Source organism: Prinia subflava, chromosome 1 (assembly GCF_021018805.1).
Source record: "Prinia subflava isolate CZ2003 ecotype Zambia chromosome 1, Cam_Psub_1.2, whole genome shotgun sequence".
Classification (NCBI taxonomy): Eukaryota; Metazoa; Chordata; class Aves; order Passeriformes; family Cisticolidae; genus Prinia; species Prinia subflava.
The window spans coordinates 12,958,734-12,977,286 of record NC_086247.1 but is presented as its reverse complement, the minus strand read 5'-3'; the positions used below and the strand labels follow the sequence as shown (position 1 = coordinate 12,977,286).

At 38.1% G+C, this 18,553-nt stretch overlaps 2 protein-coding genes across 10 annotated transcripts in view; one reads left to right on the top strand and one right to left on the bottom strand.

Annotated features, from left to right (window-relative positions):
• The window catches only part of MTBP (MDM2 binding protein), a 29,472-nt gene extending 13,178 nt beyond the window's left edge, over positions 1 to 16,294 (top strand). For all 9 annotated transcript variants that reach the window (XM_063419752.1, XM_063419646.1, XM_063419486.1 and 6 more), the window contains 10 exons: positions 495 to 608; positions 1,868 to 2,032; positions 2,396 to 2,489; positions 4,120 to 4,275; positions 6,551 to 6,646; positions 9,789 to 10,055; positions 11,282 to 11,480; positions 12,571 to 12,684; positions 14,376 to 14,441; positions 15,910 to 16,294. In XM_063419752.1, coding sequence (XP_063275822.1) covers positions 495 to 608; positions 1,868 to 2,032; positions 2,396 to 2,489; positions 4,120 to 4,275; positions 6,551 to 6,646; positions 9,789 to 10,055; positions 11,282 to 11,480; positions 12,571 to 12,684; positions 14,376 to 14,441; positions 15,910 to 15,945 — 1,307 coding nt within the window. In that variant the 3' untranslated portion in view covers positions 15,946 to 16,294. The remainder of the gene's footprint in view (positions 1 to 494; positions 609 to 1,867; positions 2,033 to 2,395; positions 2,490 to 4,119; positions 4,276 to 6,550; positions 6,647 to 9,788; positions 10,056 to 11,281; positions 11,481 to 12,570; positions 12,685 to 14,375; positions 14,442 to 15,909) is intronic.
• Positions 14,544 to 18,553, bottom strand: part of SNTB1 (syntrophin beta 1) — a 119,591-nt gene continuing 115,581 nt past the window's right edge. The window contains exon 7 of the mRNA XM_063419937.1: positions 14,544 to 14,699. Within this exon, the coding sequence (XP_063276007.1) occupies positions 14,697 to 14,699 (3 nt within the window). The 3' untranslated portion in view covers positions 14,544 to 14,696. The remainder of the gene's footprint in view (positions 14,700 to 18,553) is intronic.

Here is an 18,553-nt window from a genome sequence, read left to right as displayed (position 1 = left end):
TAACACTGGCAAAGAAAAGGAGCACAGCAACCTGCATCTTATCTGCTTAATTCCTTATTATTGAAATAAATCTATGTGCAGTATGACTGATGGGGTTCACTGACTGATTACTCTGCCATTTATCCTAATTAAAATCTCATTAGTACAGTGTCAGAAGACTGAAAGTCCTTGACCATATGTTGGGAGAAAACCTTTCTTTCCTGGTATCAAACTTAGGATCTTTTTACCTTCTTTAAAATGTTAGTCATGTTAATTGTGTTGTCACTAGACTGGTTTTGTACAGAAATTCAAAAATACTTGTCAGGCATGTCTTTCAAATTATCCTCCTGGTGTTCAACTGGAATTAATTTGTTTGGTTTTTCAATTATTAGCCATATTTGAAAGTCTGTTTTTTTCCTTTGAGTATGAGATTTTTGTCTCCTAAGTTTGTATCTTCTATTAAGTAATGACTCCAAAAAGAGACTCATAATAAATATTTCTTCTAATCTGTACAGGCAGTCATATTTCTGACTTTATCAAGTCTCTGCCATGCTATTGTGGAGAGGAAATTGTACAGAGAGAAACAAAACTGTCTCATCTCCAAGTGTTTGCCTTGAAGGAGTATCTCAGTAAGTAATAAGAAAACCCTGATAATTCTCAAACTAGTATTTAAAAGGTCTTTATTTCAAATTGGATGGGATGGCTCACCTTACAAAACTGGAGTTGTTTGACAACCAAAGTGTATTGATCACTTTGTGAAGAAATAGCAGAAGTTCAAAAAGGAACTTTGAAGTACATCCATGATTATCTGTCAGATAATGGAAAGAGAACACTGGATTAGTGTTGGTGGTTGTTACATGAATACTCTGAATTTTTGAGGATAGCATTGAAATAGTTCTATGTAATTCTGTGATGATTTCCACAAAATCCTTTGCCTTCTACAAAAATAAGAAGTCTGGTTTGGGTTTTTCAGCTTTTTAAAATTCTATTCTTTCTTTGAAAAGTCTTAGGCAGCAGAGGAAAACCATGCATTGGAGATGTGTTAGATTTATCATGATGCATCATTCATAATAAAAACTTGAAGGGTCATCCTGCTTTGATTTTTATGACTTTGCAGAGAAGTACATTTGAGGGTCCTGATTTTTTCGCATCTTAAGTCCATTGCTTAAAGAGACTCAAAATAAAAAATGCTTCAGAGAGATTGGCTGGCTTACTGAAAATATGCTGTGGACATATTTTAAGTGTATTATCATTAGCAGAAGAGCAGCTTAAAGAAAATAATATTTCTGTAAGTAGTCTTGTCTCCCACACCACACACTCTGCTAACTTAGAGTCATTCTCAGATTCCTGTCTGCTTCAAACTGCTGGGCCTGCTTTAGAGCTTGTGTTTCAGTTTCTTTTGAGTTGGTCACCCTTTTCCATTAAGAGACTGAGCAGGAGCAGTTGGGATTCACTGATTGTCCTAAATCAAACCAGAATTACCTGACCCTTGATATTCTGACCACAGAGACAGAACAGGCTGTCAGTCATACTGGAGCCACACTCCTGCACCAGCAGCAGAAACAGGGGTGGGAGGCTCTGCAGACTGAAGAGCTCTGCCCTTCACTTTTAGTCTCAGCAAGTCCAGGTGTTTGTCTCTGGATTCAAACCTGGATATACTCTGAAATGCATTTATCCAGAACTTAAAGGGCTGTAAAAACATGAATCATGTGTGACTTCAGCTATTCTAACTGCTGTTTTTTCACTTGTCTTACTGGTACAATTGTATGTGTCAAGTGAAGTTTTGTTACTGGCTGTTGGGTGGGGATTTTCTTGTTAAATTGCTTTTTAGCAAGCTCCCGTTGATCTTACTTAGCAGGTGCAGTACTTTTTATTTTTTCTTTTATAGAGAGAAAGGAATTGGCCAAGCAGCCTGCAATTATTTCTACCAATGAGCTTAAAAGCTTATTAAAACTTACAAGAGAATGTTTTCTGGACCTGTGCAGCACTAGTCTTCCTAAACCTGTTCTACAGAAGATCTGCAATAAAACCAGGTCATGCGCTGTAACTTGTGGTAAGTAATTTTATTTACAAAATACGCTGTTTATTTTCTTGGCGTGTTTTTTCATACTGGCCATCAATCTTAGTAAAAGGAGTTAAGTCTTTTACCAAAAGAGGAAAACATGGAAGGAAAAATAAAGTAACTTTCTAGCCTTATTTTACAAACTGAAATTATCCCTTGCATTACCTATTTCCTTTTTCTTCCTTGAAAAAAATATTGTCCAGAAAACATTTCTGATTGCATCACCAGACAGGTTTTTATTTAAATGCTTTAGAGATATATATTGAGGAATATCTATATATAAAGGTCTGTAAATCCATTTCTTTAAGGAGTAAGAGTCTTTATTTAGGGTTATTCAACATGTATTTCTTGCAGAGCCTGATTTAATAGAGCCAAATCCATTGGAGTGGCCAGAAAGACACGTTCTTCAGAATTTGGAAAACTTTGAAAAAAACAAACAAAAAATGAGGTAATGATGTAATGATGAAATACTGAAAATTTTCTTTGGAGTAGCCATTGAACTTTACTGTAGAGGAACTTTACATATTGATAACCATTGTGTAAACAGTTTTCACCTATATTGATAACTTTCCAAAGAAAATACTGCTTAAAGCTAAAATTATTTTTCTGTCAGTTTCCAAAGGTGTAATTCTTGGTGTTTAAAGAGGTATTGTTTTGATTTTTATTGACTAAATGGAACTGGAAGCTAGCTAAAAGTAGAATAGTTATAAAACTAAATTACCAAAATGGCACTTCTAGGAAATAGCAGCCATAGTAGGAAAACTTAAAAGCTTTTCTTTCTGCCAGCATACCCTAAGTAATAGAGATAATGTAGCTGTTTTTGTCAACATGTACAATGTGTTCTAATCTCCTCATATTTCCTAAATAGGCAGTACTTAATATCATATATCAAGTAACTTTGAAGTCAAAGAGCCTATTGGTTTTATGTTAGAAATTTATATTTAGTAATGTTTTGCCTTCAGTGTTGTTCAAATGAAACCCACTGATCTTTGTGTCACTTAAGACGGCCTGTGGATTTCAGTTTAGCTCTCACTTTATGTAAGACTTATCAAGGAATGTTTCGGTTGAATATTAGAAAAGGATTCTTTACCCAGGGGATGGTTGGGCACTGGAACAGCTCCCCAGGGAAATGGTCACATTCCAGAAGAGTTTGGACAATGCTTTTGGGCACATGGTGTGACTCTTGGGGATGGTGCTGTGCAGGGCCAGGAGCTGGACTCAATGGTCCTTGTGGTTGCTTCCAGCTCAGCTTATTTTGTGATTCTGTGACTCAATGGTCTGGTGGTGTTAATGTTCTTGCTGACAGACCTGTAGAGCCGAGTGTCCAGTTGTCCTTTTCTGAGTCACTTCCATCCCATTTCTCTCTTTCAAGTACCAGAGTTGGCCATGGCTTAGATTGGAGTTCTGCTGTGATAAATTCTCACATTAACTTTCTGATGGTGATAATATTATTATTATTATTGTTGTTGTTATTAATTATTACTTTTGTTATTGGCTTTTGTTTCTCAAACAGGCAAAGTTCTTCCTTTTAATTAGCTGTTGAAAAGCATCCTGAAGGATCTTTCTGTTACATAGTTGGTGTTTATTTTATTGCTCATAATCTGAACTGATTATCTTTCTTATCCTGCATCAGGATACCACATGTTGTCTAACAATAGAAAAGGGAGACTTTGATATACTTGATTGAAGACACTAAAAAAAGAGTAGAGGGTTGCATGCAGTAGTGGCTTTATGGTTCCTTTCCTGTGTATTGTGTATTTTTTTTAATGGGAACAAATTTTTGGTCCTAAAATAGAAAAAAGGGGTGAATAATCTCCTACCTATGTTGTATTTTATAACCAAGCTCTAAATTCTTGAAGAAATTACTTTCTTCAGTTGAATGTTAGAGAATTTGCACCCAATGCCATGTTCTTTATCAAGAATCTTTGTGTGAATGATCTCAAGAAGCAACTTTTACTTTGGGACTAGTTTAATTGCTCCAGAGTTGCAATGATTTAATATCTTTTTAAATACCATGAGTTTATTTTAAAAAAGCAAAGAAAAAAACCTTGTGTTTGTCTTTGCTTCCTTTCTTCCAGGGTTGCTCTGTTTGCGCGCTCCCCCGAGCAGCTGCTGGGGCACAGGGACGGGCAGCGGGAGTCGCTGGCGCTGCTGGACGCGCGGGAGCTGCTCAAGTATTTCACCCCCGAGGGGCTGCCCGTGGGGGAGCTGCAGCCCCTGCACGTCCCCAGGCGGTAGGATCAGCACGGGAGAGCCACTCAGAGCTGATTAGGGGGGTGTAAATCAGGGAAATGGGAGGCACAGAACGGCCTGACTGGATTTGGGTTTGTCATTTGCAACATCCTTACATCACATGCCTGCCAGTGAAATCAACTGTTTAGTCTCCAGTCAGTATTGCTATTTAGTTCTTCCAGAATCTGAAATTATCTGGAGATGATGATCTTGGTCCTAGGCATTTAAATAACAAAATAATCACCTGAAGCACTGATGTGTTACTGGTAGAGCCCTGCCAAGCTGCTCCTGCCCTATGTGTTCATTTCCAAAAGAGTGCTTCTAGTAAAGCAGAAGCTACTGTGGCAGAGCTTTAAGTTTTTGGTGGGATTTCTTTCAGTGGAGGGGAGTCTAGGTGGGAAGGCAAAATAAGAAAAGGAAATAGCTGAGCCTATTTAACTGTGTTTGTCTCCTGTCATGCTTTTTATGTGGTAAAGTGCTTCTTGAAGGAAACTTAGGAAACTTAGCCACCCTGGTGGCTTTGCAAGTATTTACTCTTAGTATGTCTGCTGCTATCAGTATCAGTATATTAACCTGCTTTTTCAGCAGGAGGATGATAGATACATGGAGTTACTGGAGTAATTTTCAGGGTCTGAACATCTGTTAGATTTAAGGCCAGACTCTATAAGAGTCAGAGAGTGTTTGTAGAAGCAGAGCCTGTACTATTTGTGCAGTGTCACAGACTGCTAGGTAAGCAAGACAGTTTTGCAGTCACTACAATTATATTTTTTAATCTTTTTAATACTGAATAATAGAAACTATGATGAAATTATTTGATACAGCCCTTGATCCTTTTTCAGACTTCATCATATGTAAGAAGAGTGCTTGTGAGAGGGAAAGGTTCTTTAATATTTTAGATTTTTGTAGGAATTTTTGGATTGGTAGGATTTTTGAGACTTCTGCAAAATAATTACTGAAGTTTTGAAATGACATATGTTTCATTTGATATGAGCAGAGAATTCAAGCAAATTAGAAAATATACAGTAAAGATTTAGACTCCCCTACTGGGTTGTTAATGAGTGCAGAAGATTTAGGATTTTGGCTAAAATATTTTCCTTCCAACTAGTTGTATGGGAAAGAAGTGAATAATTTTTCACTACAAAGATCTATTTTTTTAGTCTCTGATTTTTTTTCAAAGCCTCCAGAGAAGCACTATAGCATAGAATACCTTGAATGTCTTGAATGATTTGCTTTGAGCTACAGATGAGTGAGACCTGAATTTGAATTGAGTCCAGTGGAACACTGTACTTTGAGCTGCTCTCTCCCCTAGCAGATGCTCTGACTAAATTCTCTGGAATAATGAGGAGCTTTGCACAGTAGGTGATCAAGGACACTGAATATAGACCAGGGATCTTCCTGACCAACAGAAGGATTGAAGAGGTTTTGAGAGAGACTAGTGAATTAAAGGCATGTTCACTTGTTTTCCGTGTTTGAGGTTAGATAGAAGTTTGATAAATTACAGTTTCAGCTGACAGTCTTTCCCAGTCATCATCTTGCTAGATTCAGTATCACATCTTTCCTGGATGTTTTTCTCAGATTATTCTAGTGGAAATGGTGCAGAGGCAGTCTATATGAATAAAATTTGAAAATGTGTAAGTTTCAGAGTCTGTTACATCTTGCCTTTGTCTCTTCCCTTCTTTAGACATAAATGCCAGGGTGTGTTGAGATCTGGCAGCAAGATCTTTCTGTCTGCCTTGCTGTGGCTTATTCTGTTGAAATACCTTCAAACAAATACTCTCATACGATTTAGCTGCAGAGAGTTATTAGCTGGAATTGAAATATCCAGGAAACAAGCCATTAGTTCTGAAGTCTGGGAAAGATGAGTGTTGGGTGAGGCAACAATTTGAAGATAAAGGGCAGGAATTCACTACTTACAGTGCGTGATTGAGAAAGGGGAGGTCACTTCCCAGTTCCTCTCGGTTCATTCTGCTGCTCAGATGTCTCATTGTGACATTGTGATATTTGCCTAGGTTTATTGGTAGATTATTTGGAGCAGTGACCTTAAGTGTCTAAGAAATGTCTAAGAGCTTCTGTAACAATAATAGCTCAGTAGGAGTTAGTTGAACTTAAATTCTCACTTCAATACAGATGTAATTTTCCATTGATGCTTTATCTTAGGGGCTTAGCTGCAAGACATGCTGTTTTGGTCTTCTGATGTCAAGGCATTTGTTTCTGATTTTTGGAAGTATAATTTATCCTGATGGTAGCTAAAATAGGTCTTTATTTTTCTCCTTTCAGTGAAAATGCATTTGTTTTGACACGAGAGCTTACTCCTCGAAAACTCAGAGGTTTGCCTTTTGAGAAAGCAGCTGGATACCATTATCATGGACTTGAGTAAGTTTTCTGGCTTCTTTTGCTAGATTTATTTTTTAGTGTCTAGTCTAGATATAATTAGAAATGTTTCAAGCAACATGTTAAGGGTAGGTTAATTATGGTTTAAGTGCCACTGGTTTAAATTGCAGCATTCCTGCCTTGATGGTAATGTAGAAACATTGAAGGTCTTTTTTTTCTCAGTTGTACTGCTGTATCTACTCTCAGTGTCTCTGAAAATTTCAATTCAGAACTAAAAATGGCAAGAGAATAAGGATTCATTGGTACATACCAAGTTCCTAGGGAAGCACATGCTTTAAGTACATACAAAGTTTCTGCTTTGATATTTAATTGTAGACACTTTCAGAGTAATAGTCAAAAGGTATAATGACACATGATGTGGTGCTGCTACCTGTATGTTCAGGGAACCTGAAAACAGCAGCATGCAAGTGTTAGTGGTAACAGTGTTCAAAAGCATCCCTGTGGTTAGGACTATGGTTATTACTGGTCAGCCAGCAGTAATTATTTGTCAAAGGAAACAAATGTGCAAACTCTCACGTCATGTAGCTGTATAAAGATAGTTTAGAAAAATACCAATATTGACATTGAGGAGGAAAGGAAAAAGGCTATAGAAATGCTGGAGTTGATAATTCAGCACAACTCTTCCATACAGACAGTTTTAGTGCAGTATATATTAAGATATGCAGTGGATACCAAGCATAGCTAGTTGAGTTTTTGTCCAAACTTCTGCTGCCTCCTAAAATCACATCTTCAGATTATCCAGTTATCACAATGTGACTAACAATGCTGCTGGTATTCTTTTCCCTATCAATTTTGCAAATAGTTTGGTTAAGCCTGTGTTTAATATCTGGTAATTTTAGCCAGGTTCTCTAGGGCAGTGAATCACTCCTATATCTTTAGTTACCTCTTTTTCTAAATGGCAACTCATGAGCCTGTTAGCCTTTTTAGATTTGTAATAAGTGGCACAGAGAGGCAGCTGGGTAGAAAAGAGAAATACATGTGGTAGGTGTGGGAAGAAACCACTTGTCTGTTGCTGTGTGCTGTCTTGCTGCCCTGCCTGACCTCAGCCAGGAGCGTGCTGAGGTTTCAAATGAGGCTCAGCACAGCTCGTGCTGCCTCTTCTAGCAAAGTCTGACAGGTACAGGCCACAGGGAGGCCTGGCTGTTGTGGAGAGCAGGAAGATCCTGGGATATCAGTGTTCCAGAAGCAATGTGCTTAGCAGTCTGGGAGGGGAGCAGTGGAGTGAGTTAGTGTATGACAGAACAGGTCAGTATAGGACCAGACCATAACAAGAGTGTTGTGCTTTTGGGGCAGATGTGTTTGGTACTATGCAGTTTTCATCTGCCCAGCTGCTGTATTTATATTTAGAGGTGAAGTCTTGTCAAAAGAACGAGGAGTAGCAGTTACCACAGAATGGTTTGAGTTGGAAGGGACCTTAAAGATCATCTACTTGCATCCTGCATGCCATGGGCAGGGACACCAATATCCTACATCTTCTTCCCCAGAGCTGCTCTTAATTAATTTTTCACTTAGCCTGTATTTGGGCTGACATTGCCCTCACCCAGGTGCAGGACCTTGCACTTGGCCTCATAAGGTTGGCACAGGGCCACCTCTCAAGCCTCTGGATGGGACCCCCTCCCCTCTAGTGTTGACCATGCCACAGAGCTTGGTGTCAAGGGCAAGCTGCTTTCCTAAAGTCCAGGGATGTGCTTGCTGTGTGCTGTCCTTGCTGAAATCCTGAGGATTTCAAACTCCACTATTTAATGGTCACTGCAGCCAAGGCTGCCCTTGAGCTTCACACACGCCACACCCCCTCCTTGTTATGGGCACAAGGTCCAGCATAGCACCTCCCCTCACTGAGAGAAGGAAGTCACCAGTGCATTCCAGGAACCTCCTGGATTGCCTCTGCCCTACGTATTGGCCCTCCAACAGATTGTTGGGGTGGCTAAAGTCTCCCATGAAGACCAGGACTTGTGAATGTGAGGCTGTTCCTGTTTATGATTAAATCAAATTTTTGGTGTAGTGAATGTATGCCAGACACTTGAATGCTGTTTTGCAAAGAGAAAGCAATTGCCATTAAAGCAGTGAGTAAAATGGCAATTTAACTTCTAAAGTTAAATAGATTTTTTATCTTTGTCGGGTATGTGACTGCTCAGGGGACTGAGAATATAAATAAGAAAAATAAAATACCTTGAAATTTTAAAGTTGAGACAACTTACTCTCTTATCAGATAATGAATTTATGTCTAGTGGAAAGTCTTCCTCAGCTGTAGAAATGGATTCATCAACCAGTTATTAGAAAAATTATTTTCTCCCTGAATATGAAAATGCTCTAAAGAAAGTGGAAACATCAGAACTTGCAATTTAACATGACTCTGTTAAGAGATAAAAGTAAAGAACGTCTTGCATTCCTAAGAGTAGGAAACATTGCTGAGCATTTTGAAGGGTGGGCTGAGCAATAGCTCACACTGCTCAGAACAATTTGTAACCAAGAGGCTGAAATAATACAGGATTTACTGTTACCTTTCCCTGCTCTGCAGTAAGTTACTGGCTGATGAAACACTGTTCCCTTGCAAGAAATCCTGGAAATCATTTACACCAGAGAAAAGTTAGTTAAGATGCATTTTGTATCATCTCATGTGTGTTTCACTGAGTTAACACTGTTCATTTTTTATCTTTCAGCCCCACGGTAATTTATACAGTTTTTTCTGTTGATTTGGTTGATTAAACCACTTATTCTTTGTAGTTAATAGGAAGCTTGTTCAGTGATACTTTTTTGTATTTTAGTGCTTAAAAAATGTGAATCTCTCATACAGCAGTGTTTATTTCAAAGCTACAAGTTGCATTTCAAAGAGATTGTTCAAGGAAAAATTCTGCTAATGTCCATGGAAATCTTACTAGAACAGAGTAAAGAGTTACAAATAATATATAATTCAGCTTCTTTGTTGGAGTTGGACTTGAGTATAGCAAAATCCATCAGGCAAGTATTAATTTACTGGGCTGTTAAAAGTTGTCTTTCAGAACAGTACACCAGTTCAAACAAATAAAAAGTTTTGGAGTTCACATGACTGTCAAAAGTAACTTTTTATGATTGTAATAAAGCAGAGACTTTCTCTCACAGGTTTCTCACCCAATTTCAATTTTAGATATTGCCTAGATGACAGAAGAGCCTTGGAGAGAGATGTGGGATATGCTGAACTCCAAACTCGTCTGATTCGCTATGAAACTCAGACTACTTGCACCAAGGAGTGCTGCCCTGTGCCCCTTGTCTTGAGCCCTCTCCCATCTCCTGCAGTCCTGTCAGAGCCTGGAAGTGTCCCTGATGGAGAGTCCTTACAAAGCGAATTCAAAACAGAGACATCAAGGCTAAAACGCAGATCAAAAGACCTGGATTACTTTTATCCCAAGAAAAGGTAATGCACTGACTAAAATGAATCTTTACCATGAAATGTTTCTGTAGTCTCTTGTGAACTGCATCTTTCATCTCAAAATATTTTAGTGGAGCTATCTAGACAAATATTCTAGTTGTTTAATCCTCTTCTGTAGGTTCATTTTTTTTCTTGAGTGTGATCTCTCGTTGATGGCATTAGATTAATCAAAACCATGCAGCACAGGCACACTTTATTTAACAGATTTGGGGTTATATCTTGCAGTTTCAAGTGCCTTTGAAAAGATGACAGCATCATCTAGGACTGAAACAGTCAGTGCTCCTGCACTACGAATAAACAACTAAAGGTTTAGAAAGCCAAGGATTTTACAAACAGAATAATTGAATTTCTAATCCAAAGGACTGCTGGCATAAGATGACCTACCAAAATTCAATCTTATTGTCAGCCTTGTTTATTAGAGTCTTTTCTGGAAGTTTAGTTTTTAAGATTTCCCTTTGTACCTTGTCCTCAGTCTCAAGATGCAAACTCTGTCACTGAAAAAGAACTGCTGGATAACACTACTTCCAAATTCACTTTTTTACTGTAATACTTCACTTCTTCCTTATTTCTGGTTTGATACCCTTTGCATTCTAATCACAATAAGCCTTTAACTGAGGTCTTAGAAATCAGGTTAACTTTTTAACTATTTCTGAAACTGAGGTTTTAGAAATATGTATATCTTTTTGCAGCTTACTGAAGTTAGAAAAGAAGATATGATTATACTTCACATATTGGAGTTTGGAATTACTAGTGCTCTTACAGTTGAAAGATCAAGGATTACAATGTTCTCATAGAATTATTATGCCCAGCTTCCTGTAGTTAAAGATGAGTTGTGATGTTCCTATAGGTCCAGAAGAAATTAGATAGTTCCAAGAAGTTTTGTCTCGTCCTAAGACTGGAGGCCAATTCTCTTCCCAAGAGTTTTTTCTTAGTTTCCTGATTTCTTCAATTTGTTTCTTGACCTTAATAATCAGAGGTGCAATTGTTCTACATATCAGAGCCCAATCCAGTCAGCAGAGTTTTCTTGTAATCCAAAAAATTTCACAGAATAGAATCCTGTCTTGCTGTCTGCTGTTTTCAGATGTTTGCAGGAATGCTCAGTAATCACTGCTCTAAAGCAGCAGCCTCTATAGCGGAAACAATGGCACTTAGAGAGTCAGCACAAAACCCGAAAGTTGTTTTTATTGTTTTTTTATTATTGTTCTTTCTAGGCTCATCAAGTCTGAGAGTACAGACTCGCTCCTGTCTCAGGCCAGCGGGAGCCGCGGTGCGGCTGCGGTGACCAGGAGAGGCTCCGAGAGCGCCGCGCCCGCAGCGCCGCCCAAACCGCCCGGCCCCAGGGCTGGCCCAGCCCCACAGCCCGGCAACCCCCGGCCAGGGAAGGAGTCCAGGTCCCAGAAACACACCAGGGTAAACATCTGCCTTGTTCTCCCAGTGAAGAAGCAGCTGTTTGACTGCTTTACACAGGACTTGATTTGTAGAAATATTTTAACTCAAGGTGAACTGTCTTAACTTCATTCTGTTCACTTGTGTACGTGAATCGTGACGGCACTGAGGAGAGTGCTGCAGAAGCAAAGACTGAAAAAGTGTGCAAAGGAAATTTTATCATGCCCAGGGAATTAAGGAGAGATAACAACGAGGAATAAAAAAGGTGGAAATTAATATCCGTTAATAGGAATTACGAAATATAGATGGTCAATATTAAACCTAAAACCACCAAAGAGAGACATGTGCTGGAAGGGTCAAAGGCATTGTGAAGGAACAGACTATTCTGAGAATAAAGAGATTCCAGTAGTTTTGTAAATTCATTAATTTTCATTAATTGAGATAGCAGTTAAATAATTTGGTGGAATAATGTTTAATTAATAGCTGTGAATATTAGGAATGCCTCTTTTAAAATACAGTACGCAAAACTGTTTCTGGCTTGGTGATATAATTTTAAATTAATCCGAGGGTACAAGGAGAGCACTGCAAGAATGTTAATGTACTGTCAAAGGCAAGTTGGAATGGTCCAAGGAAGCATAAATTGGTGTGACTCATTCAGACCTACAGCAGAGTTTAAGCATCTCTGATGTAAAGAATGTCAGAGGAAATTTTCTAATGAGACTTTAGCATGAGATTTTTTTTTTTTTAATATGTGTGCATCAAACAAGGGAATATCAGTATAGCAAGAAGTGATCTTTTTATAGATATTACTGTGGAGAAGAAAAAACCCAAGATGATATTGACTTCTTTTTTATCTTCCAAGCTCCATGTGAGTATTCACTGATCCTTGGCATATAAGTGTTTTCTTAATTTTTTTCAAAGAAAGGAAATGGAAGTAGATTGCTAAATAACTCTGCTCAAATTCAGGCAGTGAGCTGATTGCCTTTGGCAATAGATTAAAGACAGGCAAGATCACAAAAGATCAGGTTTTTTGTTTTGGGCTTTTTTGCTTCCCTTGGACATTTTTTTGTGTCAATAGTTGGGGTGAACTGAGTGTGTTTCTTCTGTTTCCAAGATGCTGAAGGAGGTGGTTGCTAAGACTCTTCAAAAACATGGAATTGCAGAGGATCACAAGTGCTTTGTGTCATGCAGCCAACGTCTGTTTGAGATATCAAAATTCTACTTAAAGGTAACTGGCAGACACACTCTTACAGTTCTTTATTCTTAGTTAAGTGAAGCCATTCCTGAATAAAACTTGGGATATCTTAATCAGAGTTGATTAAGCTAATATTTCCCAGCGGTGTGTTAGTAGTGTGTAGATTGTGTGGAGAAACCTTTGGACTTGTTGTCAAATGCAGAAGGTAGTTTTACAATATACTTTGGTGAAGTTTTGCTTGTTTTAAAACCTGCTAAAGCAGTAGCATTTTATACATAGTGAAATAATATGCTGAAGCATGGGAGTGTTGGGTCAGGTCACTCCTAGAGCTGCCACAGCCGAGGAAACAATAGAGCATCTCCCAGCTGTAGCTGTGACAGCTCAGCTGCTCCCCTGTTCTAAGGTTGTTGGCTCAGTAAGTAGCTTACAGAAGTGACTTAGAAATTGCAGTTTCCTGACTTAATGTGCTCTGTTTCTCCCATACTGGCTCAGCAGCACCCTCTAGAACTGCATCAATCTCATGTCTAGCAGGAGATGAGAATTCTTTCCACAATACCTTGAAGACTGTGAGTCCATGCTGAAGCCCATGTTACTTGGTCTGAGCACAAAATTGAGTTACAGTATGGAGTGATTAAAAGTTTATTGCTCACAAACTGAGCTGCTGCTCTGTTCATTTGCACGTGTTTAACCTACCACCAAGGGTGAACCAGCTCAGTTTAGCCAACTTCAGTAATGGTGCTTTAAGCTAAAGGAAAGTTGAACAGGACTGGATGTTTACAATCAGAACATCTTGCTGATAAGTACCTATTTCTTAAATAACTGGAACACAGTTTTGCAGTCTGTACAAGTTTTTAGGTGCTCCCAAATCTCCCTGAAATATGCCCTGAAAGAAGATCTCCTAATCCAAAATCAGAAAGGGTTGCCTGTAGGGATGTGTGAGTAGAGCAAATGAGGGTTTGTGGTTCCATTCCAAGTAGAAAAGGAAAAGGAAGAATGTGGCAGTGATCCTGTCCTTTCTAGAGAGAGGTTTTAACACAGGATTTTGTTCTCCTGAACTGTCTTGTAGCTCCAAGTCTGTGGGAGTCCTTTGAATCCTTTTATGTGCTGCGTAATTCAAAAGCACCATAACATAGGTGTCATTTTCCTCTGGAGACAAGTAGTAAATGAATTTTGTTTCTCTTCAGGTGAAGTTTTGTTCTTGCTTTGTTTAAAGGAGTCGACTAGGCTGGACTCATTAAATGGCCTGCAAAACAGATTGCAGGCTAGATTCTAGAATCCGTTCTAGATTTTTCCCCTTTCTGCACTGATTTTCTTTTCTGATGTCTGCATCTTTGTTCTTTGCTACAAGTCTGTATTACAGGATAAACTCACAGCTGATTTGCAGGTTTATATAGAAACAGGAATTCAATCAAGACTGTAAGAACTTTGAATATCATTGTAGGAAAAAAAGTTGTGGAAATTGTGCAGAAATTTACAGAAGGTTAGGAAGACTCAGTCATAATTGAGTACTAGGTTTGGACTGCTGTAAGGAAACCTGCAACCCATTGGAATAGATTTAAATTATTTTCCTTTTTTTTATTAAAAAAGCAAAGTCACATAATTCTTCTGTTCTGAACAAGGTGATAAAAGTGTAACACCACCCTGGTTATTAGGGCCCATATAGTCCAAATTACAGTGACTGTATGAGTTTCCTGACTTCTGTGGCTTTTTTGTTTCATATTTAGGACCTTAAAACTTCTAGAGGACTTCTCGATGAAATGAAGAAAACAGCAAACAGCAATGCTAAACAGGTAAGGCCATGTGTTTATTTGTTCCTGTACATAGCCAAAGCTAAATGTTGCTGTGGCCCTTGGCCACAGGATGGTTTATCCACAGCTTTGAGAGATGAAGAGGTGCACACCCTTGGCTGTGGGTCTCGTTTCACTCTGATCTCACACAAACTCTCTGTCAGTAGTCCCAAGGCAGAATTTCCAGATGTTAGTTGCAGTTGCTGAGATGATGTGCCACAGTGAGAAATGGAAATCAAGACAATAAATATTTCTACATCACTGAAACAAAAACAACAACAACGAAAGAGAGAAATGAGATTTTAGGGATTTCTTATTGTCTTGTGTTAAAGGAAATAACCTTTCAAAGGTTAGGAAGTGGTAAAAGTCTATAAAAGAAAATAGTATTTTTAAAGGAAGCAATGAAATTCAGTAATTTTAGGATTGTGAGTAACTGTAAGCACAAGGGATATCAGGTTGAGTTATTTGTGCATAACGTGGGACTTACATGAACAGCAACACAGATCAAATGACAGAAGTAAGTATTCCTCCAGAAATTAAGTAACTCTGATTTGAGTTCTGAGAGATACACTGAAGTGACTTCATGATTTGGGGTGGAAAAAAAAAGGGAAAAAAAAGTGTCATGCATAATTACAGTGCAGTTTTCATAATCATAAATTAAATGGAAGAATTTGAACTGAAGTAGGTAAGTAATAGAACACACTCTCAAGAAAGCTGCTAGATCCCCACAGAAGTTATTCTGTGAGAGCATTATTTGCTGAATTCTGTGCTGTATTCCTTCGTGGATTGCTTTGTATGGATAAGGTTTCAAACCTCTGTGGGTTGTGATGTTTGGTGTTGAACTGGGCCATTGTGCTGATACACTGCTTCTCACCTCCATCTTTGGGCAGTAAATTGGAGTTTTTTGTATGTTTGCTGTTGGCAAAAGTATTAAAAATTGTTTTCTCCTGAACTGCTTATGTCAGCCTGTATTAGAGAGTATTTTTAAATTACTTTACAAATATATAATTGCCAAGGACTGGTCAGTGATCTGAACAACTGCCCTGTTTGGAAAGCAGCAGTGATAATGATGGTAGATACAGTAGTGCACAAAGTATCCTTTATTCTTTCTTCTCTGGCATTACTTTTACTGCTGGAAGCATGAGCTGTTTGGCATTTTGTGCACCTTCTTGCTGGTGTATGGAAGGAATGGGGTGAAGTATCTCAGTTCAAGGGTTCTAAAAATGCCTTTTCCAAAAGACAAAGCATTCTCTAAGATTAAATACAGTTCTAGGGTGATGCTGTTCCCACTCAGTTTATTAACAACACTTTCTTCTCTTGAGTAGTTTGCTTTTAAATCCTGTGTAGTAAATACCACACAGATGGTGACAAAGGACTAAAGAAAGAATTGATGAAATCTGTGAGATGCTCCTAATTTGCTTTCAAAGTCAGGAGTTATGTAATTTGTTTGCTTTCTCATTTATTTGCCCAGGTGATTGAGTGGGTTTTGGAGAAGACTGGCAAGTAGAAGCACTGTGTGGATTCTGTTCGCACCATCCCAGGAGCTGTGGAGACAGAGCACTTGTGACTAGAGAAGCGTTTTACTGTCCCATGCACAGATCTGCACACTGGGTGGACTTTGGTCAGTGTAATTTTATAGACTCATTCTTCAAGCACGGGAGCAAGGTTGGAAACTTTTTATGCTGATAGTTTTTAATTTTTTTTTAATTCAAATGAAAAGAGGTTGTATTTTATATGTGTATTTATTATGTTTGTTAAAAGGAATATAGCTTGACTTGGTTTATAAAGGTTTGTATATTTTTCAACCAGTGTATTTGGTTTTTATATGAATAAAAACACCACATATTTAATTTTGATTAACTACTACTTTGTTTTACTTTTTTGTGTGAAGATCTCTATTCTACTGACTACAGCTTGCTCTTGTATAAACAGCTGTTTACAGCATGGATCATTAACAGTTTATACACTAATTAAGAACAGTTCCCATTCTGCAGTTGAAAACAAACATAATCTGAATTTGAATCATAGTTATCTCTGTGTTATATTATAAGGAAGAAAAAAGCATGGCTTGAAACTTGATGCGAAGTCCCATTAAAGAAAGTTTCTTTGTTTTACAAGCTGAATTTTCGGTTTAATTTCCTGCATGCTCTTTGTAACACACCTTAGAAAAAAAATACCTAAGGAGAGGTCTGAGATTTCTTTACCTGGAAGAGGAGACAGTCAAAGCAATAGAGTGGTAATGAGGATGGTGAGGGCTGGAAAAGAGCTGTTGTGCTATGCTGAAATGTAAGGGAAGAAAGAGTTTCTAGCTGTGTTGCAAACACAGTAAAATACTTAATTTGGCCTCAGTTTGTTTAAGTCTCTGGCACATACCTGGCTGGGATAATGTAATTATTAAAGTCAGTATTTTGTTGAGATGAGGAGTTCCTACTAAGTGTTTTGTATTCAGGATTTCCTATTTATCATATAAACTTAACGGGATTAAAACTGATAGATATGCGGGGCTGTTGTCTGCTATGTTATCCTGGTAGGAAAATAAATTAAGCAATACAAATATAAATGAAATGTAATGTTTTGGAAAAGTAATCAAACTCAACCATGTGAGGTTTGACTTAATACTGTAAAATCTATGTTTTCTCTAAGGAGCCTTCCTGATTTTGTGACGTTATTCGCTGTTTAATTCTATTTGGTGTAAAGCTGAGCCCTAAGGAGGTTTTTCATGTCTAACAGGATCTTGAGTTAAACTCTTCTGTTCCTTTGTTCCCAAGTTTACCATTGTCCTGAACGTTACAAGACCTTTTGTGGGTGTGTGTGTACTTGGTTTAACTGAGCTGCAGTAGGAGAGCTCTGAAGTTCTGCTGCTGTGACAGTTGGCTCTAGTGAGTACTGTGTGCATCTAAGCCCAGGACAAATACAACTGCTTGGAAGATGGATTACATTTGTCTGCAGAATGCCACAAATCCACAGCATCCCAGTTTTAGTGATTTGGTAAAATAGAAATGCAGTGAAGAGAGATATTTAAATAATCATTTAATAAGTGCACGCAAGCCACTGAGAGTTGTATTTTGTACTTAATTTTGGGAAGTTTATATACTTGTAGTTAGAAAAACTTTGTAGTTAATTATTATACATAAGTTGATAAGTAAAAGTACAGAAGCTCTACATTTCATAAATCCTGAGCCTAGCTGCCACGAGCAAAGAAAATACCTTCAGGAAAGTAATTAATACTTTGAACTGGTTTTCTTGTACTTCAAGTAAAACTCAATGGTTATTGGTTTAATTAATTCTGTAGACTCAAAGGCTGCCCTGAAATAATCAGCAGGAAAGCAGTTAGGGAAACATAAGCATTTTGATGTATTGGTTTTTTGCACAATTTCCAGTGCAGAACTAATACACTGCTACCCATGTCTCATTTGCTTTTTGTGTTGGTGACTTTTTGGGCAAGTGGTAGCTGTTTTATTTTTGTGGCTTAATAACGCTGTGCCTCATTTGAGCTGTGATAACTGTCCCTGTCCATGCTCTTAACCTACAAAAAAGCCAGCAATAATTTGACCTGGTCTACTGTAACAGCACTAAACCAAATTATTTTACATCTATTGTAGTTCCAAAACCCCGCCCTGACAGTTCCTGCAGCTCAGCTGATGTGCTGTAACTTAAGTGATGCAGAATGTAACATCCTTTGCCTCTGAATTTCAAATTATTTTCTTGTTTGTGAGTGCTGAGCCCCAAATCCAGTCTATATTATGCGTATTTTGGGTGCTTGCTTTCATGTTTTTTGCAAGTCAGGATATAAGTCATACTCACCAGTACACATTTCTGGTTTTATAGGTTTTCCTATATAACAAGCACATAACATAGCATAGCCTGATATAATAACATTCTGTATTATATGCAGAAGTACATCATCCATCCATGTAATGTGCTTATATTCCCCACAGGACTGGGTAAGACAGCTCTGATGTGGTTGCAATTACTTGGTGATGTGATTACTTGTAATGTTACAGCAATTACATGATTGATGTCACTGGGCTACCACAGAACTTAGCTTGGGTACTAATGCTTGTCCAGATTCACAAACTTCTTTGTCCCAATTCACAGTTCTCCCTTGTTATTTG